The following is a 25,355-nucleotide window of genomic DNA, read 5'->3' as shown; positions in this document are numbered from 1 at the left end:
GAGCTGAGATGGCCCAGTGGTTAGAACCCGTGCATCTTAATCGATGATTTCAGGTTCAAACCCAGGCAAGCACCACTATATATATGTGCTTAATTTGTACTTATAATTCATCTCGTGCTCGGCGGTGAAGGAAAACATCGTGAGGAAACCTGCATGTGTCTCATTTCATAGAACTTCTGCTACATGTGCATTCAACCCGCATTGAAACAGCGTGGTGGAATGTGTTTCGAACCTTCTCCTCAAAGGGAGAGGAGGCCTTAACCTAGCAGTGGGAAACTTACAGACTGGTTCTTTACTTTACTTTAACCAGGGTCATATTAAGGGGAGGCCTAAAGAGCTCTACCTCTAGTTCCTCATAAATGCTTTATAAATAAAACAGTTTTTGCTAATTCTTTTGTATAATTGAAATTTGTTCGAAAATAATTATTGAGAACCTCCATTTTGTTTTTGGTCCAGATTATACAAGCTTCTCAAGCCGGCCTTGTGCATATTCTAAATTCAAAAACAGCAGTATTGCTATTTACAAAAAATAGCCTAAGTATTTTATAAAAAAAAGAGTGCATGTATAGTGCCTAATTAGATTTGGATTTATGGAATCCATCCCAGGTGACACCGATATTACATAAATTAATTCGACTAATTAACGACAGTCTTGCTTTTAATTAAACGATTGTTATTATATCAGCAATTAATATTATCACGAGAGATAACTTTATAAACAATACAGTTTTCAATAACAATCGAACGATTTGTGATTTAATTGTCCACTTAAAATTATATTTAATCTAATTTACAATGAGTAATTACTGTGCATGCAATGTTGTTGGTATTTTAATGGGGGATAATGCTGAATGAGCCGAGATGGCCCAGTGGTTAGAACGCGTGCATCGTAAGTGATGATCGCGATGATAGTCATTCTTATAAAATATTACATCGCTCGTTTGCTATATTTTGGAGACTTTCACATTGTAATGTCATATCGCATAGTACTTTGAGATATTTTATCTGTTTTTATTTAGAGAGCAGTCCGATCTATTTATTATCTTGGAGCTAAAGACTCTCTTCAATCTTATTAACTAACATTTTTAAATGTTGAAAAAGAGTTACTACTTCTTTACTTACCGGTTCGTATCGGTAGAATCCATTTTCTGACCCGATGGTAGCTTCACATAAAAAGTAAAAAGTAAAGTAACAGCCTGTAAATTTCCCACCGCTGGGATAAGGCCTCCTCTTCCATTAAGTAGAGGGTTTAGAACGTATTTCACCACGCTGTTCCAATGCGGGTTGGTGGAATGCACATGTGGCAGAATTTCGACGGAATTAGACACCTGACAATGTTTTCCTTTACCATCGAGCACGAGATGAATTATAAACACAAATTAAGCACATATATATAGTCATTCTTGCCTGGGCTTGAACCCGCAATCATCGCTTAAGATGCACGCGTTCTAACCACTGGGCCATCTCAGCTCACATAATATAGTTCTTAAATGACGATTCAAAAGTGCTTGAAAGCCTACTTAAATCACTGCATAGTATGAAACAAAGTCGCTTTCTCTGTCCCTATATCCCTTTGTATGCTTAAATTTTAATACCACGCAACGGATTTTGATGCGGCTTTTTTTTTGATAGAGTGATTCGAGAGAAAGGTTTTTCAATATAATACATGGACAATATAGTAAAGAAAATGATAATTTTAGAAGTGTCTAATGTGATGTCGTAATTAAACAAATTCTGTAGTATATTTAGTATCAGTATTGCACTTGTGCTCAGCCGGGGCAGATCGTTAGTAAAGTATATTCTGATTTAATTAATTTAATTTCCAGGTTGGATTGGAAACCATTGATAGAATCAAACATAGCGCTCGGTGTATCATCAGGGAAATGGTCCAGGGAAGAACAGCTGCTTTGGGAGCGGCAGAGGGTGGCCGGGTGGGGCATAGCGTCCTACGAACTGCACCCGAAGACCGGCAGGGTGCTCTTTCCGTGTGCCTCGTCGCTGTTCGTAGCTGAGGAAGGGCCTAATCAGGTCCGTATAGTTTTAAATAATTAATAAATACAGTGAAAACTCAAACTCAAACTCAAACTCAAATTCCTTTATTCAATATAGAAGCATTACACTTACTTATTGATTGTCAAATTAACACTACCAACCTGGTTAAGTGAGGCTTCAAAGGACCTGCAATGTTGTTGTCACTTATAGAGGTATTCCCTCAGTCTCAGATACCCAGGTATAAATAAATATCTTCCTCACTTAGAGATGTGATCATTAAACAAAATAATGTGTCATGAAAATATAGACAAATAATATAATAATAGTTGGCAAATAAACAAAACTATATGATCTCAGTTGCAGAGGTTTATGAACATAAAAATCCCTTGCTGTCCCATTTATAGAGGTAACAGTGATAGAACAAAATAAGTAATTCCAGCTATAGAGGTCTGCTTCGTACCAATAACAGAGGTGATTCAACGCCAAAGTGATGGGACCTCAGCGTGACTTTCAGCTATGGAGGTATTCCACTTATCCAGGTCCCACTTGACCAAGTTTCAATATTGGACAACATCACATACATTCCTCTGATCCTAATGTAAGCAGCTGAAGCACTTGTGTTATGGAAAATCAGAAGTAACAGGTATCACAAACACCCAGATCCAAAATTACATAGAAAATGTTATTTGTATTTTATGGTTGTTTACAGTCACCACCTCTAGTCCCCCGCTCCCTCAGTACGGGGTGGGGGGCGCCTCTGACGCCTGCGATGTGTCCCTCAATGCCCTCGCTCGTGGCCCACGCTGCGAGAGGGGACATATGGCTCGCGGGTGATAATCTAAAACGGCCGGCTCGACTGACATACGCTTGCAAAGGAAGGGATGAGCGGTGAGCGATCGCCTTTTATAAAAATTCAGAATAGAAGTAATTTTTAACAGACATACAAAATACAACACACTGGTCACTTATACTGTGAGGCAGACTACATAAGCTTCCTGATTATTTTAGAGTTATGTAATAAAAACATATTATTTGAAATCGTAATCGTTTTCTTGATAGTTTTTTTTGTTTATGTATCAACGTGGTTACCGATTACCCTGAGGCTTTTAATACTAATATCCTTTATATTTCCATTTATACAGGGTTATTGGTAACTCGACGTATATCCGTTAGGAGGTGATAGGGGTGACTATTTGCAATAATTTTAACCCCCATATGTATAGTGCAAAAATTAAACATTTTTGAGTTATGATGTTTTTTGATTTTTTCAAAATTTGTCATTTTACATTGCTGTATATTAATCTGGTACATGTAGTAGAAGAGCAAGGTTTACAAGAAAGTGACTTCATCATAAGCCCGGCCCATCAAGAGCGTTTTGTGTCACGTGACAAACGTTTGAAAATTTGCATTTTTATTTATGGATTTTTTAATAAATTGAGTATTATTTTCAAGTTTCGTTAGTAAATAACCATTTTTAAACTCATAATATACACTGATTACAATAATTCACAATTAATTTTTCGCATTGTCAAATAGCCTATTGCTGAGAAACTTTTATTAAATTCGGCAGTTGTTTTATTAATAAGCATTTGTTTCCAGTTTAGCAGATGATCCTCGCCAAGCCGGGGTTCCGTGCTACGTCACACAGGAGGAATTCTCAAGGTACACTGGCATCTGGTGGCAACCGAAACGAGATGGTGAGTTGATGGTGAAGTTCTCTTGACCACTCTCTTCTAAGTTTATAGGCTATTGGTTTACTGCCAGTCATCACTCTGATCGGAAAAAAATTGGGCATAAGACCTTCGTATAGTATAACACATAGATGTAGCGTCGGCAAAATTCGTAAAACCGATCACATCCGAATTAAGAACGCTATCCCAAATTATCAATAATGATTTCTTATGTGAATATGATCTTTACACAAACATAATAACTTGTAATATCCATGTGACCGGAGTAGAACTCTAATCAAAATAGACTGGCGACCTGGCTTCGCAATGTTGATATACAACGTTTACAGCTTTACAACATTAGATGATTCAAACTACTATGTCGCTCCATTTTAAATCTGTGATATCTTCGAAAATATTAATTTAAATTATTTGCTGGTAAGGCCGTATTGATCTATATTGAATGCGTAATGAATTCAGTGGCGGATTTACCAATAGGCTAAGTAGGCTGGAGCCTAGGGCGGCAGATTTAGAGGGGCGGCAAAATTAGCAAATTTGTTATTATCTTACAGAAATAAAAATCATATCATATCAACTAGATTATCATCGCACTAATAACGGGAAAAAACCGATGTAATGAGGACGATAGACCACAAATCTACAAATTCTATCCATTAAAAAAACCGCTTCAAAATTGGTTGCGTAATTTAAAAGGTCTGAGCAGACAGACTGCGGTAAGCGACTTTGTCTTGTGCTATGTAGTGATGTAATGACGTCACGTCCGCAGATGACCCAGGTAGGAGCCACTATATATATGTGCTTAATAGTGTTTATAATTCATCTCGTGCTCGGCGGTGAAGGAAAACATCGTGAGGAAACCTGCATGTGTCTAATTTCATCGAAATTCTGCCACATGTGCATTCCACCAACCCGCATTGGAACAGCGTGGTGGAATACGTTCCAAACCCTCTCCTTAATGGAAGAGGAGGCCTTATCTCAGCAGTGGGAAATTTACAGGCCGTTACTTTACTTTACTTTTTTTTTTACCGCAGATGACGTGTTCCGGATAGCGTACGAGGAGGTGGACGAGAGCGATGTGAAGATATTCAGCTTTCCGTCCTCGCAGAGCTCCAGCGGTGAGGTCGAGGAGTTCAGGTGAGGACCAACGGTTTTTATGACACTTTTAAGCTAATAAAATACTTACTTAAATTTACTTGGTGGTAGGGCTTTGTGCGAGCCCGTCTGGGTAGGTACCACCCACTCACCTGTTATTCGAACGCCAAATAACAGTAGTCAGTATTGTTGTGTTCCGGTTTGAAGGGTGAGTGAGCCAGTGTAACTTCAGGCACAAGGGACATAACATCTTAGTTCCCAAGGTTAGTGGCGCAGTGACGATGTAAGGAATAGTTAATATTTCTCACAGCTTCATTGTCTATGGGTGATGGTGACCACTTACCATCAGGTGGCCCATATGCTCGTCCGCCAACCTATACCATAAAAAAAAAGCGAATCGATACGGCGAGTTTCGTCTGCAAAACACGGGATCGAGTGTCGAGTGTACATAAGATAAATATAACTAGTGACAATGGTAGGGGTGAATGTTACAATAGTAGTGGTGACCGGTGTTTACGCAGCAAACGTACGAGAAAGGAGGTCCGATATGGACACTTCTAACATTATCGACATCTACCCGCAAACTTCAGTCTCGTGAATAAGACATTCGTAGATAATGACGAAATATCGAGCTCCACCGAACAATAATATAAGACATGGTAAATATCTCGAAATTAATAACTTTAATAATAAAAGTAATGTTAATTTAAAAGCTTATATGTTTATACAATCTTATACCTTTTTTTAGTGGTATATGTTGGCGTACCTGCCACCACTGCCCATAGACAATGGTATATTACAAATATTGACAATTCTTTATATCGACAAAGCGTTACCAACCTTGGGAACTAAGATGTTATGTCCTTAATTAAACTGACTCACCCTTCAAACCGGAACACAACAATACTGAGTGCTGTTGTTTGGCGTCCCATTAAGCATTTATTATAATATCTGTAACTTACCTGATTATAAATGACCTTACTTACATGGCCAGAGTTTAAAGGCGATGGTGATCAATTACAGTCAGTAAAGTATCAATATGTAAGTTTCCCACTGTTGGGCTTAGACCTCCCACTCTTCACGCTACTCCAATGACGGTTGGTGGAAACACATGTGACAGAATGTCATTATAATTAGTCATATGTAGGTTCCCTCACGATGTTTACCGACCACAAAGCGCGAGATGAATGCCCCAAATAAATTACCCACTGAAGTGAAGCACCGGATAATTCAGTTCTTGTTTGGGATTGAACCCGCGATCTTCCTAACTCAGCGTAAGGAGTTGTTCATGGTTAATTTTGACGATTTCAGATTTCCTCGCGCGGGCACACCGAATGCGAAATCAATTTTGAAGATGGTTACATTCAGACTGCAGAATGCGACCCCCACCACAGTTCTGGACTACTACCAGGAAGGGCACTCCGACCACACACCACAAGGTATACATAATTTTTTCACATTCCATATTATTTTGTTAAGGTTTTTAAAAAAAAATGAAATATTTGTTTTGATGATGGTACTATATATATTTTATTCATATTCTATATTATTTTGTTAGGGTTTTTAAAATAGCAATATTTGTTTTGATGACGGTACTTATATTTATCCCTCCCAATACCATTGATTCAAAATCTATACGTTGATTGTAAAATAATTATTCGTTTCGATGATAAAATTCCACAGTTATTATTAACTTTGCCTATTAAAAAAAATTAAAGCTCATATAAAATATCATTGTTAATGAGCCGTATTACACAATACAAGATTCATATTAAAGATAAAGAAAGCGTGGACTTAGTACTTATTGACTTCTTGGCACAATATATAAAAAAAAATTGCTTTGATTTGTGCATAGTCTGTAATCAAAATAATGGCATAGAGAAATTACTGAGTTTCTTGCCGGTTCTTTTCGAACTGTTTTTAGTTACATTGAACACTACGACATGACGACGTCTACGGAAAATTCGACTAAAACAATTTGTCTAAAACAATTCTACTAAAAACAATTCGTCTAAAACAATTCGTCTAAAACTATTCGTCTAAAACTATTCGACTAAAAACAATTCGACTTAAACAATTTGACTAAAAACAATGATACTAATAATAATTCAAAGATTCAAAAGAGATTTTATGGACTTAGTAAATAAAATTTTATTTTATCTGTCCCCAGCCTCAGACTCGAACGATTCAATGGAGGTGACCGACATCAGATGGTACCACCTCAGACAGTCGCTCAAAGAGACGTTTCCCTGGTTCGAGTACTTAGCGAGGGTCGGATGGACTCCTTGTGGCACATAGTAAGTAATTAATAAAATAATTAATTAAATAGTAATTACAATGTATACAAAAACATATCTAATAAGTATAAATAAATAAATAAATATAAATAAATATGAGACAACATCACATACATTACTCTGATCCCAATGTAAGTAGCTGAAGCACTTGTGTTATGGAAATCAGAAGTAACGACGGTACCACAATACCCAGACCCAAGACAACATAGAAAACTAATGGTAATCTACGTCGACTCGGCCGGGAATCGAACCCAATCTAATAAGTATGCCAATGATATATGGCCCTTACTGTGAGCCAATATGGCCCAGTGGTTTAAACGCGTGCATCTTAACCGATGATTGCGTATGTTTGCTTAATTTGTGTTTATAATTCATCTCGTGCTCGGCGGTGAAGGAAAACATCGTGAGGAAACCTGCATGTGACAAATTTCATAGAACTTCTGCCACATGAATTCCAGCAACCCGGGTTGAAACAGCGTGGTGGAATGTGTTTCGAATCTTCCCCTCAAAGGGAGAGAAGGCCTTTAGCCCAGCAGTGGGTAATTTACAGGCTGCTGTTGTTGATTGTTTACTTTGTTATGCTTAATGCTTTTTTATGGAATATGTTGGCGGACGAGCATATGGGCCACCTGATGATAAGTGGTGACCATCACCCATAGACAATGACGCTGTGAGAAATATTAACTATTCCTTACATCGTCAATGCGCCACCAACCTTGGGAACTAAGATGTTATGTCCCTTGGGCCTGTAGTTACACTGGCTCACTCACCCTTCGAACCGATACTGCGTAATGTTGTTTAGTTTAATATCTGATGAGTGGGTGGTACCTACCCAGGCGGGCACAAAGCCCTACCACCAAGAACTACTACCACACTAAACATACATAAGACTTTCGAGATGATAAGTATGCCTGACACCCCCCCCCCCCAGCGTGTGGGTGCAGCTGCTGGACCGCAAGCAGCAGCGGCTGGAGCTGGCGCTGGTGCCGCTGAGCGAGTTCAGCGCGCGCGCCGCGTACGAGGCGGCGCCGCCCGCCGCGCAGCCCGCCCCCTGCGACGCCGCGCACGCGCACTGCGCCGCACAGGCGAGTCTTGTTACGTCATCTGACCCCTCAAGGTCACTCGTGTAGGATGTCACTGGTGTCGCTCCTGGTCTATGTGAGCTAGTTTCAGTGTTGGGCATTAATCAAGCAATTGTCAATTATCTTATTAATTGACTAAAAAAGTAATTGCAATTAAATTAATCGCAGTTACACTTTTAATTTCACCTTGCAATTAAATTAATTTGATTAACGTATGTCAATTGCAGCTTACAATTAAAATAATTACAATTAACTTTTGTTTTATAAAACAATTAAAACTAACAATTAACTTTATATATCAAAATGTAATTAGTAAAAATTTAGGAAAATTAAGCTATAAGTATCAGCCTTCAGACGAATAAAAATGTGGTCAAGTATTAAGCTTATTTTTTCTAAATCTCTCTTTCCACGGAAAAAAGTGTTTATTTTTATATTATATAATATAAAGTTGCATTGATAAATATTTCTGCAGCGTAGGTATAAAACAAAAACATTTCAGGTCGTCGTCTTCGTTCAAGTCCTTACATTATACAGCAGTATTTTTAATTGTTATTATTAATTAAAATTAGCAAAACAATTAAAAATTAATTAATTGTTAATTGTTACTAATACAGTTAACAATTAAATAATTGTTAGTTGTGATTTTCCACAATTACAATTGATTAACACGTTCAGTGCCAGCGACAAGCCTAGCGTGTTCATGCGAATTTCTATAGCCACGCCGCGAACACGCTAGGCTTGTTCTAAGAATTTCAGTGATATCTTAAAAACTAGGCTAAATTATTCATTCAAACTAATTGTGTGCAATCTTCAAGCGATAAGCTACTGAGTTTTTAAGTGGCCCGTTAAAAATAATATTTTTTTTTTATTTTAGAAAAAAATGTCTTTTGTAATGCCGGCGACACGCTAGGCTTGTTCACTTATTAAGGATAATCATAGATTGTCAAACTGTTTTTTCAACAAACCACTTTTTATTAATGGCCTATTACCAATTTGTTGACAATTGAACTAATTTTGTTATTGTTTTCTCAAATTTGAGGAACTTTGTTACATTTTTTTTTTGTACAAATATCTATTATTATAAAAATTTATACACCTTTGTAGTAAAACTATATAAGCCGTAATTCTGCCATTCCTATTTAATGACAAAGTTTATACTAAATTGTCTTACTTTGTGTTATGTTGATACTGATACTGATTATGTATTACAAGTACCTATATGTTAGTTCGATTAATCATTAACTACCACATACATACACCAAATATATAAAATCAAACACTAAATAAGGCTGATTTACCTTAAAAATGTAAACACATGTCAACTTCAAATTCGTGTTACAAGAATTGAAGTAATGAAACAATAAAACGAGTTTAGCTTACAAGAAGCTTGATTATTTTTTAATTATTTGTTTATTAATTATTACTTATTTAATTTTTCTTTATTATTATATCAAGACATGTGCACCGAATCGATATCCTATGACCTTTGAACATTTCTAGCAACTAAAAAGAAAGTGAACGAAACAAGTGAGATAAAAATTGATTTTAGAAATTAATAAGTATGTATTTGAGAAAAAAAAGAAGGTGGATTTTTATGGACACTTTATGAAGCGAAATTTAAACTCTGTTTTAATTTGTATTGAAAGTTCTATTTTATTTTATTTGATTATACCTTACTAATTTCAAACTGACCCGCGTCCTTTGCAGGGATACAACAGTAGATAACAGATAACAGTATATATCATGAACAATTTTTTTATTGAAATACGAACTAAATCATAACGCGATAAAAAGTATATATCAAATTCGACACCAATGTAAATATGATATGTGGGAATTTATTAAAAAGTTTTACAACCACTGATTCATTATGATGTTTAGTTACCATAAAAGCGGTTTTTTGTCATAATTCCGGGATAAAACACTGACAACATCATTCTAAACACCTTAATTATTGCATAACACAAGAAATATTAACTAAAAAAGACCGTTTTAACAAAAAAATAATATGTTTTTTGTTCCTGTGCCAGTGGACACGCTACGCTTGTCCATACAATTTATCTTGCGATGCCGGGGACACGCTTAGCGTGTTCGCGGCATTATGTATGCCGGCATCGCTATAAGCATAGGAAAAATTTAGGTGGCAGTGAACGTGTTAATTGTTAACTGTAGTAGTAACAATTAACTATTAATTAATTGTTAATCTTTAATTGTTCCTGCAATTAAAATTTGCCCAACACTGGCTAGTTTCTGGCTTACTTCGGCAAGTGACTCCTAGATTGTGACAAACCAGCTTCCTGGTTACTTTTAATTTCAAATAAAAAAAACTTGCTAGCTCCTTTTCTAATTCAGTTATTAAAAGTTACTTGATTGTCTATGGAGGTGTATATTTATAACAGATAATGTATATAACGACGCGCGATTGATTTGTTTTCATTATTAATGAATAGAGTAATTGTTTATATTACTTGACGGCTAATTTACTTTAAAAGGACCCCTTTTAACTTACAGGCATTGTCCGCACGTTTAGATAATCGATTCATAATCGACCCCTTTTTACTTTTTTTATATACAGATCCCTTTATTATTTCTTGTTGTCATTTGTCACTTCATTTCTTGTTTAGAGATTTACCATAAAAAGTTTTTAGTCTTAACATTGCATCTTTGAATGAAGCGACGAAGTCGGTCGACCCGAATGGATTTGTAAGTGTCATGGTCGACGCGATCCGTTATTATTTGACAAGCGTAACATTTTGCTTACATAGTCTTTCTAATGTATCAACCATGACACCTGTTTAGCATCCTGTTACTCCGACATATTTCTTTTAAATTTTCTACTTAAATACTCAAGCATATACATCTTATATAATCATTTCCAAGTCCAAGTACATAACCTTGCTAACTCATTTCCTGTTTGTGTCAATGCTTTGTCTCTAGAATATTCTGAAATTATAATATAATAATAATAATCGTTCAGCAAATCCAAGTGCTGATATCGGAGACGGCGCCGGACGCGTGGGTCAACGTTCACGACATCCTGCATTTCCTGCCCTCCGCGCCGGGGACCATGCGGTTCATCTGGGCCTCTGAGGAGACGGGCCACCTCCACCTCTACCTCGTCACGTGCGCGGTGCCCGCCAAGAGAGCTACCTGTGAGTAATATGGGCCCTAAATTAAAAAAAAAAACAAACTTCCAAGGCTTTTTACCCCCTAAGGGTGTCTACATCCTATAAGGAACATACCTGGAAAATTTCAACTTTGTAGGTGTCACAGTTTCTGAGTTATTAGTGACTTCATTTGGTGGTAGGGCTTTGTGTAATCCGTCTGGGTAGGTACCACCCACTCATCAGATATTCTACCGCTAAACAACAGTACTCAGTATTGTTGTGTTCCGGTTTGAAGGGTGAGTGAGCCAGTGTAACTACAGGCACAAGGGACAGATCATCTTAGTTCCCAAGGTTGGTGGCGCATTGACGATGTAAGGAATAGTTGATATTTCTCACAGCGTCATTGTCTATGGGTGATGGTGACCACATACCATCGGGTGGCCCAAATGCTCGTCCGCCAATGTATTTTGTTTATCTACTATAATATATGTATATCTTTTTACAGCTGTAATAGATATGATAACGGAAGACGAATCGAATGCCCTCGGCCCGAGCGTGATCAGCAAGCAGGCCATCACTAGCGGGGAGTGGGAGGTGATGGGCAGGAAGATATGGGTGAGGATACATATTTATTCTGAGAAGGATCGGAATTAATCGTGAATTTTCGGTTTTATCCGGCTCGAAGGACCAAAATTAACATACTAATTCCACGAATTACCAAACTGGAATTAAAGTTTTTTCTAAGATTTTGTTGTTAATTAATTAAATATTGAGGTGGACGAATCTCGGGGGCTGGTGTACTTCGTGGGGCTCCGGGAGACGCCGCTGGAGCGCCACCTGTACGTGACTTCCTACGACCCGCCCGCACCGCAGAGCGTCACGCTCCTCACCACCGTGGGGCACTCGCATACCGTTGACATGGATGAGGTATTACGTTAATATAATATACTAAATTAATTTGTAATAAGAAAAGCTAAAATTTGGCACAGATCATAAGCACGCTATTAATACGTGAAATAATAATCTCCCAGAAACAGATCCCTACAGCTAAAATAATACAGGGTTGACGAGTACTTTTAATTTGCTCGATATGTATACATTATGGGACACTGCTACCATAGACTTAGGAAGACTTTCAATTCCAAAAATATGGTTGAATTAAGAAAAAAAAAAATAGATCCCACTGAGTTTCTTGCGCCAGTTCTTCTCTGGTCTGAGGTATATATTTTCGACTATAAATTAAAAAGTTTAAACACTTCCATTTTTAATGAAAGGCTTTTTTTTGATTTTTTATGGTGGGATACCTCGATTTTCTCTCGAGACGACTTTTAATTTGTGATGAGCTATTTCAGTTCAGTATGATTACTCGTAAAATGAAATAGTTTTGATGTTGGCATACCTAAACAAATCTGCGTTCTTAGGAGTGCTCGACGGCGGTGATCACGTCGTCCAACATCAGCAGCGCGCCTAGCACGCGCGTGTTGCGCGTCGAGCACGCAGGCAGCGGCGTGGCGGGCGTGGCTCTGCGCGCGTGCGGCGCGCTGGCCGAGCGCGCGCACGCCCCGGGTGAGCACGCCGCCGTGACGTCACTACGCACCTCTTTCATTTTTTTTCTTTAATATATTTTTTAAAAATTATTTTAAATTATAAATGTGAATGTATGTCTGTCTGTCTGTTGCACTCTCACGACCAAACCGCTGAAAAGAACAGAACAGTCTGTCTGTCTATCTGTTTGTCTGTCCGTCCAAACAAATCAAACCGCTGAACCGATTTTGATGAAATTTGGAACGAAGTATACTTGAACTCTAAGAAAGGAAATAGAGTACTTTTTTGCCTGACACGTGTCAACCAACAACATAAAACACGAGCGAAACCGCGGGTGATTACTAGTGACATAATAAATAACAATTAGTCTCCTAACAAAACGCTTTGAATGCAAACAGAGCATTGTTAAACGGAACAGTGGGTAATAATAGATATTTTTGAATTGCAGACACATCTGACACTCGATCGTTCAACGGTTCGTGGGACAGCCGGGCCGGCGACGGTGACGACGACAACGACGTTTCCATCCTCGTTAAAGGTAACAGTCGCTTCATGTCACAAGTGTGGTGGTAATTAGACTGTATCGAGTCTCGATGGCCCAGTGGTTAGAACGCGTGCATCTTGATCGATGATTGTGATTCATGTGCTTAATTTGTATTAATAATTCATCTCGTGCTCAGCGGTGAAGGAAAACATCGTGAGGAAACCTGCATGTGACAAATTTAATAGAAATTCTGCCACATGTGCATTCAACCCGCATTGGAACAGCGTGGTTGAATATGTTCCAAGCCTTCTCCTCAAAGGGAGAGGAAGCCTTTAGCCCAGCAGTGGGAATTTGCAGGCTGTTGTTGTTGTTTGTTGTTGTTGAGTCTTGATGGCGCTGTCGCCCTAGAAAGCTCGAGCTGGTCGCGGCGTCAGCGTCAGGATAACCGACAAGTAGCCGTGTCGTTGAACAATAATAAAATTCCACAGACATTCTTAACTTTGCCGTTTCATAAATTTAAATCACTTGTAAAAAATACATTGATTAAAAAGGCACATTATTTAACTGACATGATTGTTTTTAAATATTGACAAGGAGTAAGTACTAAGTATCTTGCCGGTTCTTCTCAGTAGAATCTACTTTCGGAACCGGTGGTAGGTTCACTTAATTGTTAAACGACGCTTCAAAAGTGCTTGTAAAAGCCCACTTGAATAGTGTGTGTTGATGTGGGTGCTGTGGTTGCAGAGCGTCTGCTGGCGGGCGCTCCGGCGCCGCAGATCCTGAGCGCGCGGCTGTCGTGCGGGCTGCGCGCGTACTGCACGCTGTGGCGCGCGCGAGGCCCCGGGCGCCGCCCCACCGTGCTGCACGTGTACGGCGGGCCCGAGGTGCAGACCGTCACCAACAGCTACCGGGTCAGTGGCCGCACCGCTTTTTTTTTTTTTTTTTTCTCGCTGGAAAAACGCATTACGCGCTTCCCCCACGTGATGGAAAGTGGGGGGGGGGGGTGTGGGACTCCCACACTAGTGGTTTGCCCACTAAAAAACCAACGGTACCTTCTCCGTCTTTCGATGGACGCCACGGGATCGCTTACGCATGATAGCGTGACGAAGTGCCCGCACCCCTGCGCGCTGAGGACCGGAAGTGGGGTGTCCTCGAAGTCAAAATATACTTACTTATTCCTTTTTTTATGGTATGAGTTGGAAGACCATCGCCCATAGACAATGACGTTGTAAGAAATATTAACTATTCCTTACATCGTCAATGCGCCACCGACCTTGGGAGCTAAGATGCTATGTCCCTTGTGCCTGTAGTTACACTGGCGTACTCATCCTTCAAACCGGAACACAACAATACTGAGTACTGTTCTTTGGCGGTAGAATAACTGATGAGTGGGTTGTACCTACCCAAACGGGCTTGCACAAAGCCCTAACATTAAAAAAAAAGTATATAAATCAAGTATAGACCGACACAACTTAGATGTATCATCGGCAAAATTCGTAAAACCGATCACATCCGAACTAAGTATGCTATCCCAAAATATCAATATTTATTTCTTATGTGAATATGATCTTTACTCAAACGTAATAATTTGTAATATCATATGACCTAATATATTCGTAAATTTGTCACGTCGACGAATAGCGTCGAATGGCGCGATAGGAGGCTGTTTCTATTGGTTGTGTGAATCGGCAGTAATCACTTTTATTAAATTTGAAAGAAAGAAAGAAAGAAAGAAATGTTTATTAGGACACAGTACATAATAAAAGAATAAGAAGTATATAAATTTAAAACAAAAGGAAGAAAAAACAAACAAAAAGAATATAAACATATTAACTAACTATAACTACTTGCTAACTAAATATACAAAAAAAAAACAACAACAATACAAAACAACACAATGATCTTAACATGTCCTAAAAGGTGTACCATTCAGCTTCCAAGTTGGGTTCCAAGAACCCAACGCTGATTTTCAATGGTACCCTGTGTGGTTGTGACGGGTTGTGACAATATATGATAATATATCATAAAAAAAAATAAATAAAAAATAAATAAATAAATAAAAAATAAAAAAATCTACAATTTGAATGTACATACAATATACACATAATAACAATACATAACTATAAATATATAAATACATACATATTTTATGAACCCATTAGCTAATGACAATTTTGTTCCATTAGCTAATAATCGTTCGGGGGGTGACGGGGGAAGGAATGCAAGGCCTCCCGCCTCAATGAGGCGCGCGCGCCGGCAGTGTATCGACGCTGTCACGCATCCTTCTATTGCGTTTTTTTTTTTTTTGCCAAAATTTGCCGATGCTACATCTAAAATGTGACGTACTATAGGCTATTACAAGCACTTTTGAATCATTATTTAACAACTACTTTAAATGAAGCTAGCACCGGTTCCGAAAGTAGGATTCTATGGAGAGGAACGGGCAAGAAATTCAGTAGTTAATTTTTTTCAATATTTATTAACCAGAAATTCGAACTCGTTAAAAATGAGTTCCTTGTGTAGTATACCAATTATATAGAATTGAAGCCATATTATATCATTTTTCTACTGAATCCAGTTCCCATATGACCAAAAATTTAATCTTCCCATGATAAATATTTCCAGGGTATCAGACAGCTGCGCATGCACATGCTGGCGGCTCGCGGGTTCAACGTGGTGGCCGTGGACTCGCGGGGCTCCAAGCACCGGGGCCGCGCGTGGGAGGCGGCGATACGGGGGAAGATGGGCCAGGTCGAATTGGATGATCAGGTACGAACATTTGACACTTTGACTGATCCCGCACAAGTATATAAATACTAGCTGTGTAAATATTATTGTAGCCTAAGTTACTCCTTATTATATCAGTTATATGCCAGTGAAAGTCCCGTCAAGATCGGTCCAGGCGTTCCTGAGATTAGCCGGAACAAACTGACAGACTGACAAAAATTGTAAAGAATGTTATTTTGGCATATGTACCGTGCATTGTATAAAAAAAGGGCTATTTTAATATTACAAACAGACACTCCAATTTTATTATATGTGTAGATTCAAATATATTACTTATGGAACAAGAATTAGGTTAAATATTTCGCTGTGGTTGTTGTGGGTAGCGTGGCCGAGCGGTCTAAGGCGCTGGTTTAAGGCACCAGTCTCTTCGGAGGCGTGGGTTCGAATCCCACCGCTGCCAATATATTTTTGTTTTAATGTAAAGTCGACAGCTACATTTTTTTTTCTTATATAATCATTACAATAACAATTTATTAAATCAAAGCAAATAATTTATTAATATTTTTGAAGCTGGGGTCGTGACGCTAGTAAGGGATATAACATCTTAGTTCCCAATGTTGGTGACGCATTGTAGATTGTAAATGGTTAGTTAATATTTTAGTATTAGTGGCTATTTGACAATGCGAAAAATAAATTGTGAATTATTGTAATCAGTGTGTATGTAAGTGTATATTATGAGTTTAAAAAAGGTTGTTTACTAACGAAAGTTGAAAATAATACTTATTTTTTTCAAACGTTTGTCACGTGACACAAAACACTCCTGATTGGTCGGGCTTACGATGAAGTCACTTTCTTGTAAACTTTGCTTTTCTACTATATGTACCACAGATTAAAATACAGGCAAGTGACGTCACCGACCCCATTGCAGCTCCATATTGTCCAAGTAGCGTTTTTGCGGACTATTCAATTATGGAATTTTTAATATGATATTTTTCGGCACATATGTACTAGAAATAAAAAACACAACTTTTACTGGTCTCCTTAACTTCTACTAAATAATATAAAATGAGTTTTAAAACCAGTAAAATAGCTTATTGTAAACACCGTTACCGTTAGATTATAATCTATCTCACGAAATTTTCGGTAGATTATCATCTATCGCAGTAAATTACAGTTACATTATAAAAATGTTAACTTAACCGCAATATTATGAACTATAGAAATTGTGTGTGTTTTATTTGTATATTGATAGATTATAATCTAAATTGCAATCATATTTCAGGTGGACGGCTATGGATGGATATTTCGATAGTTTACAATCTCACGAGATAGATTTTAATGTTATGGTGACATGGGCATATACACTAAAAAAATGTTTTTTTTTTCAGGTTGAAGTATTACAGTGGCTGGCGAAGGAAACCGGATGTATCGATATGGATAGAGTCGCGATACACGGCTGGAGTTACGGTGAGAATCGATAATGTAATCTCATTGAAAAGATTAATAATTTTTTTTTTTATTTAGTTTTTTATGCCATTGTTTGGCACATAAGCATATGAGCCACCTGATGTTAAGTAGTCGTTAACCATTCTTTTCATAACTAACGCGCCACCAACTTTGAGAATTGAGATATATATCCCTTCTTCTGTCTGTCTGTACAAACCACTTTTTCTTCTCTCTGGAAAAACGCATTACTTTCTTCCCCCACGTGATGGAAGGGGGGACGGGTGTGGTATTCCCCGGAGCCCCGAAACCACTAAAAAACTTTCGGTAACCTCTCCGTCTTTCGGCGGACGCCACGGGATCGCTTACGCATGCTACCGTGACGCCCTGACGGTCGGCCCGCCTATACGGGCCTCCAACACCTAGGGGGATTCCCAGGGTACTTGGACCCCCCCTGGTCCCTGCGACCCTTATTGAGGCGGGGGGAGAAGGTGCGCGTAGCGCCTTTTCCTTCTCCCCGGTCGTCTTCTGCGGAGCGAGTCAGTGGTGGCATTCTTTTCCCGCTCCTGCTCTGCTGCTTCCTTCTGCGACATGACACTTTCGCAGAAGGAGCGCATCTCCGACCAGCACATCTCGCTACCGAGCATGGCGTTGATGATGCTCGGCAGCGAGAGGTCCCTCAAGCCCAGCATTCCCATGCGGTCCACGGTGAGAGCCGTTTCGAGGCAAGGCGAGCCGCCTCCCGGAAGTCCCGTCCAATCGCCGTGACGAGAATGTCGTCAGCGTCTCAACACTCTCATCCCGGGAAGGACGGGAGCCCGCAGGAGCCAGTCGAATCAGATGTTCCACAGAATTGGCCCGAGAACCGACCTCTGTGGAACGCCGCAGCCCACTCGATGCCGGACGATCCTCCCATCGACCCCCGCCCAGAGAATCTACCTGCCCTGGGGGTACGCCTCCAGCAGTCTCCTGTAGGAGACGGAGTGCCTCCCGTATCGTCTCGAAAGGGAGACTGTTGAAGGCGTTCGCCACGTCAAGCGACACAGCCAGGACGACCTGCCCCCGGGCCACCGCTTCCGTCGTCCGAGTCTTCGGGCGTCCAGGGCGTCGACCGTCGACCGGCCCGCCCTGAATCCGTACTGTGCCTCCGAGAGACCCGGACCGACCTCCTCGAGGTGCTGAACGAGGCGGGCTGCGAGGATCTTCTCGAAGAGTTTTCCTGTCTTGTTCAGCAGCACAATTGGCCTGTATGCCGAAGGGGAATCCAACGACCGACCTTCCTTCGGCAACAGGACCAACTTCCCTTCTTTCCAAGGCTTCGGAAACTGCCCGCTGCCCAGACACTTGTCAAACAGCTTCCGAAGCCTTGCACCTGGGTATTCCAGAGCTTCTTCTTCTGCCTCGCCTTATACCGTTACGCGGGGTCGGCTTTCCCAATCATGCGATGCTATTTGCATCGTTCTTGAGTGTCTTGTTCGTGAAGTCCCAACACCTTCATGTCCTTTGGACATTTTTCATCGAAGTTGTTTGGGGCTTCCTCTGCCCCTCTTTTTTGTAGCGATGGAACGGCACTTCTTAACCACGTGATCGTCCGGTCTTCTCATAACGTGGCCGTACCGTCTCAATCTAGCCTCAGAAATTTTTTGGGATGTGGGAGCTTCTTTGAAACTTCCCCTTACATATTCATTGCGCACCATGTCTTTAAGAGTAACTCGTTCCGACCACCGCAACATAAGCATCTCTGTTGTGTGCAGTTTTGTTCATGGGCCTTAGTTGTCGGCCATAGAGCAAAGTTGGTCTTACTGCCGTTTTGTAAATTATCTTTCTCATCCTTTATATATTTAGTTGCAATTATGTCTTTACTGTTCTGGTGTCTTTGCTTTGCTATCTTATAAATTTCAGTGTCCGTTGCTAGTTCTAGGCGTCTGTATAGGTTTACATCGGCTTTGTCTTTTTCAATTGCCACAGTTCTTCGGGCATTTTTCTTTGCTTCTTTGTACAGCTCCTTATCTTGGTCCAGGCCGGTTTCTTGCCATATTTTGAACCGACGCTTTTTCTCTGCTACATTTTCTTAAGTAGCGCTGTTCCACCACTTAGAATCTTTCCCAATTCTTGGTGGGCCTTTACTGATTCCTAGCTAGCTACCTAGCTAGAGAATCATTTCCAGGGGGATTTTCCGTCATGAAGTTTCTGATGCCCTCTTGAAAAGCGGAACCTTTTTCTGAGTGGATTTCTTGCCATTTAATTCTCTCAGTTTTTGTAGTCTGTATTTTTATAGGCCTTTTAAGCTTCATCGATGCTATGAGTAGTCTATGTTGGCTTGTAAGCGGTTCACCTGGTATTACTTTACAATCTTTGAATTACTTTATGTTCGACTTGTCGGCAAGAATATAATCAATTTGTGTTTTGGAGTTTCCGCTTTTATAGGTTATAAGATGCTCATCCTTCTTTGGAAAAACGTATTTACTACTGCTAAATTCTGTAGGACGGCAAATTCTAAAATTGTGATTCCTTCATTATTTTGTTTCCCATACCTGAAGCCACCATGATGTCCTCCAAAGCCGCTCCTGTCTGAACCCGGTCTCCTCAGATAAGTCTTTGTTCTTTTGTGGGTATTCTGTTTATGTAAACACTCAGATCATCCCAGAATTCCTGTTTATCCGCATCTGAGCACCCGGATTGTGGCGCATACACAGAGACGACATTTAGACATGTCTGCTTCTCAAAAGCCATTTTTACACCTATGGTACGGTCACTAATTCTGTTTACCTCAACGATGTTTTGGCTGAGATTTTGATCTAGAATTATTCCAACTCCATTTTTAGCATTATCTTTTCCATTATATAAAAGTTTATACCCCTTACCGATGTAACATGATTTAGCCCCTTTCCATCTTGTTTCTTGCACACAGCAAATATTTATGTGGCGTCTTTCCAAGATATCACTTAGTTCAATACTGCGTCCAGTCATGGAACCAAGATTACAAGTCGCAATACGAACTTGGGATATTGGCACCCTGTTTCGATCTCTTGGTTTACCGTCGCTTAAAGGGGACGCCCTAGCATTATTCCTCTTTACTTTTGTGCTTTGTCTCATGATTGGTATAAAGATCGGCTATGGTTTTTACGGCCGGTTGCCACCTGACGCTAAGGTCGTAATCTTCTTGGAAGACTTGAGTGCCGCCGTTGACCTCACTGTTAGGTTCTTCCGCCGCCATCCCGACATGAGTATCCCGAACCATACACTCATCTCCGCCCAAGACCTCTGCTTCACTTATCTTGAAGGAGCTCCTGAGCAGGGATTTTTGAGGGAGTTTTCTCTCCGGCCTTATTTGGTTCGCGAGAGGTATTTAATTTCCCTCTTATCCTTCAACAGCTGAGACTGCTGACGGGCGTTCTCCTATCCACCACCTGGGGACAGCGCTCTCTAGGGTCAAAGGTTTTCTCCGAGAGACCTAGGTATTCCAGAGCGTCGCACAGAATAGGCCCTGGAACAGACGTAGCCGAGGGCCATCTCCATCTCCCGCTCCCTAATCAGTGGTGGAACCATTGCGTCTTCGGTCACGGAGCGGGAGCTGTACAAACCGATCTGCTGTACCACTTGATAAAATTTGGAACGAACCAAACTTGAACTCAAAGAAAAGACATTTTTTTTCCAACGACATGACAATCAGCACCCTCAAACGCGAGCGAAGTCGCGGGTGATTACTAGTGAAGCAGATTTAGACGTCAACGTTTCTTGCAGGCGGCTACTTAGCCCTGCTGGGGCTGGCCACGCGGCCCACGGTGTTCAAGGTGTGCGTGGCGGGCGCGCCCGTGACGTGCTGGCGGCTGTACGACACGGCCTACACGGAGCGCTACATGGGGCTGCCGGCGGGCGCGCCGCACGCCTACTCGCGCGCCAGCGTGCTCGCGCACGCGCCCTTCTTCCCCGACCGGTGCGTGCCCTGAGTGAGTGCCTCTGAGCGCTTCAGCTGCTCACAGTGAGAGATCATTACTATATATGTTATTACAGAGAGGGCAGACTGCTCATAATCCACGGGCTGGCGGACGAGAACGTCCACTTCTGCCACACGGCGGCGCTGCTCTCCGAGCTGATCCGCCTCGGGAAGCCGCACCGAGTTCAGGTGCGATTCCTGTCGACTGACCGAGGAGCAATATTACACAGATAGTTCTTGCCTTGAAATATGATCATGTGTGTTTGTGCTATGATCTAGCACAAACACACGCACGCACATACACGCATACGCGAACACAAGTAAACACGCACGCATAGACACACGCACGCACACACAGTCACACACGCACGTACAGACACCACACCCGCACAGACACGCACGCAAGCGCAGACACATGCACACACACACCCACACACATGCACACACCCACCCACACACATGCACACACACACCCACACACATGCACAAACACACCCACACACACACACACCCACACACACACACACACACACACACACACACACACACACACACACACACAGGCGATTTTGATTACACTGAAATAATAATGCGCTTTATCAAACTTCATCATTTATTTTTCCCTAACGAAAATACACTGTTACTAATTTCGACCGTAATGCCTCGTTGTTAAGTGTCATTATTGAGCAACCGACTGACCCGATGATCAACACTCCAGGTGTACCCCGGCGAGCGGCACTCGCTGCGGGCGATGCACGCCTCCAAGCACTACGAGGCGACCCTACTCCACTTCCTGCACGAGAACCTCTGAGTCGCCGCGGCCGTCGGTAGCTCGACCGGCGACGCTACCGCTCCGTACGGTCTGCAGTTGAGCTACCAGTTGCCAAGTATAACTAGCTGATTGAACAGTATTATGCGGTAAAGAGTCGAATGTAAACTTTTAAGTATTTTTATTTCCCTAATCTTATAAGTATTACTGAAGTTTTATTTCTGAAAAAGATCTTCATGAAATCTTGGCAAAAGCAACGAAATAACTCCTGAAAGTTTCCCAGTAACCGGATTCGTTCAGATGTAAACCGGTTCTATCCGGCTAGAAGCGGCTCAAACTAGATAAAATATAGCGATGAAATTTTGATACTTGTTTCGTTTTAAGTTTGTAATTTGTATAAATTTATTTGAAATCGAGTTTATTTACGAATAAAACTATTTACCTTATTTTGTTTAATCGATTTTTTATATAGTTTTAATATAATGGACCTTCCGCGTCACATCCGAGCATCGAGCGGTTTCTCAATCCGTCTGAGCTGCTAATTAAGCTTTGCTCTTGAAATAAATGCTATTAAAATTCCCAGTGATAAAGTTTTCAAATGAATTTATACAATACTAGCGAGATACTGAATATATACAACAGGATTTGCTTATTTACGACATCACATTAGAAACTTCCAACGTTATCAGCAGTGTCTCTTGACTGCACTGTCCATGTATTATACACAGAAACCTTCCTCTCGAATCACTCTATCTATTGAAAACCGCATCAAAATCTGTTCGTAATTTCAAAGATGTAAGCATACATACGGACAGACGGCGGTGAGCGACTTTGTCTTATACTGTGTGATGATGTAATATGTTTAAGAATACAAAGAGTGCAATCGACGAAACTGTACTCGTACGCCAATCTCACTGACTGTATGTATGTTTGTATGTTCGCGCGAGAGTTTATATGTAATGTATGTGATGGTAGTTGGTACCATCTGCGACGGGCTGGCCCCTACCGCCGAGTGAATGTCACAAATCGCTCTACAACTGTAGTTGAGTGTACTCGTAGTCTATTCCAATCGAAATGAAACAAACCTCAGATGTACATATTCGCTAATAACTCAGCTGTATCGCGCACTGAGAGCTCATGATTGATATATCTCTATGTATAACACGACACTGTTACACTCAACTACTTACACACGCTGTAATTTCACTTCCGAAATTCCGATAACAGTTTCGTCGACGTTCGAAACGTCATTGTGTCGCAAATCCACAGCGAGTGTCAGAGAGCAACCAGCTCTCGGCCGATGGTGTCGCGACAGTTCGCCTTCAGATGTCGCTCATTTGACTTCTCTCTTCCGGTTGGAATAGTGCGGGAGTTTTCAAACGCGCCTTACATTCGAGCGGTCTCAATAAGATCTCAGGATGTGTAGTATTCTTGAAGGGAAATTCTATATACATTTCGTTTTTCACGCTTGTAACGTCGAGTGCAATTCCTGGCATATATAATATGTTAAAACCTTCACGGACGCGCTGAATCTTCTGTCATAAGTTGCATGTATTTTGGTTCAGCAGTAATCAGTTAGGCATTATAGTGAATGCCTTTTCATTATTATAGATTGCAACGGAATTCGTACGAACATCGTTTGATTTCATTATTTCTTTACGTCGATGAGAGTCAGTGTAATAAATATATACGAATGATTTGGATCTTGAATTCGAAGTTGATATTTTGTTACTAGCAACATTCAATGTCATTTCTGTAACGCGTGTTGGTAAGGCGAACGTAAGGTCAGCAAAAACATTTCAAACATTTTTTTTTTTATTAGAATTTACTCTTTACTAATTAATAAACAATATAATCGTTTTGGTTGTTAATTTAAATTTATTTCAAAGAAAAGAATTTCAATACCAAAATAATGTTTTTTTTTCTAACGGTTAGTTGTCGTTTATAAATCTTCTTAATTGACACAGATTATATATTTATACATCTGTTCGCTCACGTGCATGTGTGTCTTTATGACATTAATCACCTCGCACGTTATGACGTCTCGTAAGCACGACCGTTAATTAATAATTAATCGCTGATAATATAATTACTCCGTGGACGAACAGATCTATAACTGTTCAAACTGCGTATCAGTATATAAGTTAAAGTGAAATTGATTTTATTGTAACTACAGAAGAGATGAAGCTGCAGATTGTAAGAGAAGATGGCTCTCAAGTGCAGCATTGATATATGTCTAGAATACTCGCAACGAAAATTGATCCAAATCGTCATATAAATAAGGATTACAATCGTATATATGTAATGAATGTACTGTCAAGTCTCTGTTTCCCTTGCAATATAATTATAGACTTTATTCATAAGACTAAAGGATCGTTTTCCAATGCAAATAACTCCGGCTTTGGTTACGAGCGAATGTCTCCAAAGCTGGTCTCCGACTGCGTCCGGCGCTCGTCTCGCGTGAGATGCGACGTCTCGGCTCTGGTCAGAGTCCGAGTGTGTTATCTGAACTCCATTCCACGAAACGAGCTCCTAGGACATTGCTCATTGGTGGTTTATTGGACAAATCATTACTTAAGACTGTCTTCAGGCCCGTCTCTAACTCATCGGAGGCCCGGGGCTTATTTGGATAATGGGTGCTTATAACAAAGACCCTTTCGTTGTTCTTCAATTTGCGAATGAATAACGCTTCGTTATAACACCTTGTTACTGATTTTTTGCCATCTTTGTAGATTCTGGATGTATCGGAAAATCAGAACCTTTATTTTGGAAATATGTATATTATTCTATATGATCTGAGGTGTTCTGGGTACTTGCTCAAAGTGCCCGCTGGCAAACAAGGGTCTGACATTCTCACACGCTGGACAAATCATTTCCGATCGTCCGTCTCGCTCTCTGAGCGCGCGTCGACCAATGAGCGACGAGTGTTTCGTTGCTCAGTAACTCGACTCGTGGAATGGCGTGTCGCGTGATCAACGCGCCTTATATATATATATATATTATTTAAGTAAAACCTCTTTCGTTTCGTCAGATTGACTCCGCAGTTCCGCAGTCGGCATGTTTCTGTACATACTCAGCTGTAGTGTAAGCGCGTGCTGAGACACGTTATCGCATAATACTCGTTTGATACAAAAGTCATCAATATTATAAGTTTCTCACTGTTATTATAAAATAAAATATTTTAATGAA

General features: G+C 40.4%; 1 protein-coding gene and 1 non-coding gene across 2 annotated transcripts in view; both read left to right on the top strand.

Annotated features, from left to right (window-relative positions):
• Window positions 1–25,355, top strand: part of LOC124541428 (dipeptidyl peptidase 9) — a 29,709-nt gene extending 4,354 nt beyond the window's left edge. The window contains exons 2-19 of the mRNA XM_047119296.1: window positions 1,827–2,028; window positions 2,702–2,880; window positions 3,592–3,689; window positions 4,715–4,817; window positions 6,087–6,214; window positions 6,946–7,072; window positions 8,004–8,157; window positions 11,132–11,306; window positions 11,767–11,876; window positions 12,036–12,188; window positions 12,683–12,827; window positions 13,255–13,344; window positions 14,035–14,201; window positions 15,916–16,059; window positions 17,406–17,484; window positions 21,205–21,397; window positions 21,475–21,586; window positions 22,116–25,355. Of these exons, the coding sequence (XP_046975252.1) occupies window positions 1,827–2,028; window positions 2,702–2,880; window positions 3,592–3,689; window positions 4,715–4,817; window positions 6,087–6,214; window positions 6,946–7,072; window positions 8,004–8,157; window positions 11,132–11,306; window positions 11,767–11,876; window positions 12,036–12,188; window positions 12,683–12,827; window positions 13,255–13,344; window positions 14,035–14,201; window positions 15,916–16,059; window positions 17,406–17,484; window positions 21,205–21,397; window positions 21,475–21,586; window positions 22,116–22,208 (2,452 nt within the window). The 3' untranslated portion in view covers window positions 22,209–25,355. The remainder of the gene's footprint in view (window positions 1–1,826; window positions 2,029–2,701; window positions 2,881–3,591; window positions 3,690–4,714; window positions 4,818–6,086; window positions 6,215–6,945; window positions 7,073–8,003; window positions 8,158–11,131; window positions 11,307–11,766; window positions 11,877–12,035; window positions 12,189–12,682; window positions 12,828–13,254; window positions 13,345–14,034; window positions 14,202–15,915; window positions 16,060–17,405; window positions 17,485–21,204; window positions 21,398–21,474; window positions 21,587–22,115) is intronic.
• Trnal-aag lies at window positions 16,396–16,477 on the top strand. The gene has a single exon. It is a non-coding gene; the product is annotated as a tRNA-Leu (tRNA).

This window comes from Vanessa cardui, chromosome 28 (genome assembly GCF_905220365.1).
Source record: "Vanessa cardui chromosome 28, ilVanCard2.1, whole genome shotgun sequence".
NCBI lineage: Eukaryota > Metazoa > Arthropoda > Insecta > Lepidoptera > Nymphalidae > Vanessa > Vanessa cardui.
Note: the sequence above shows the minus strand (reverse complement) of the source record. Positions and strands in the feature narration are given on the sequence as shown.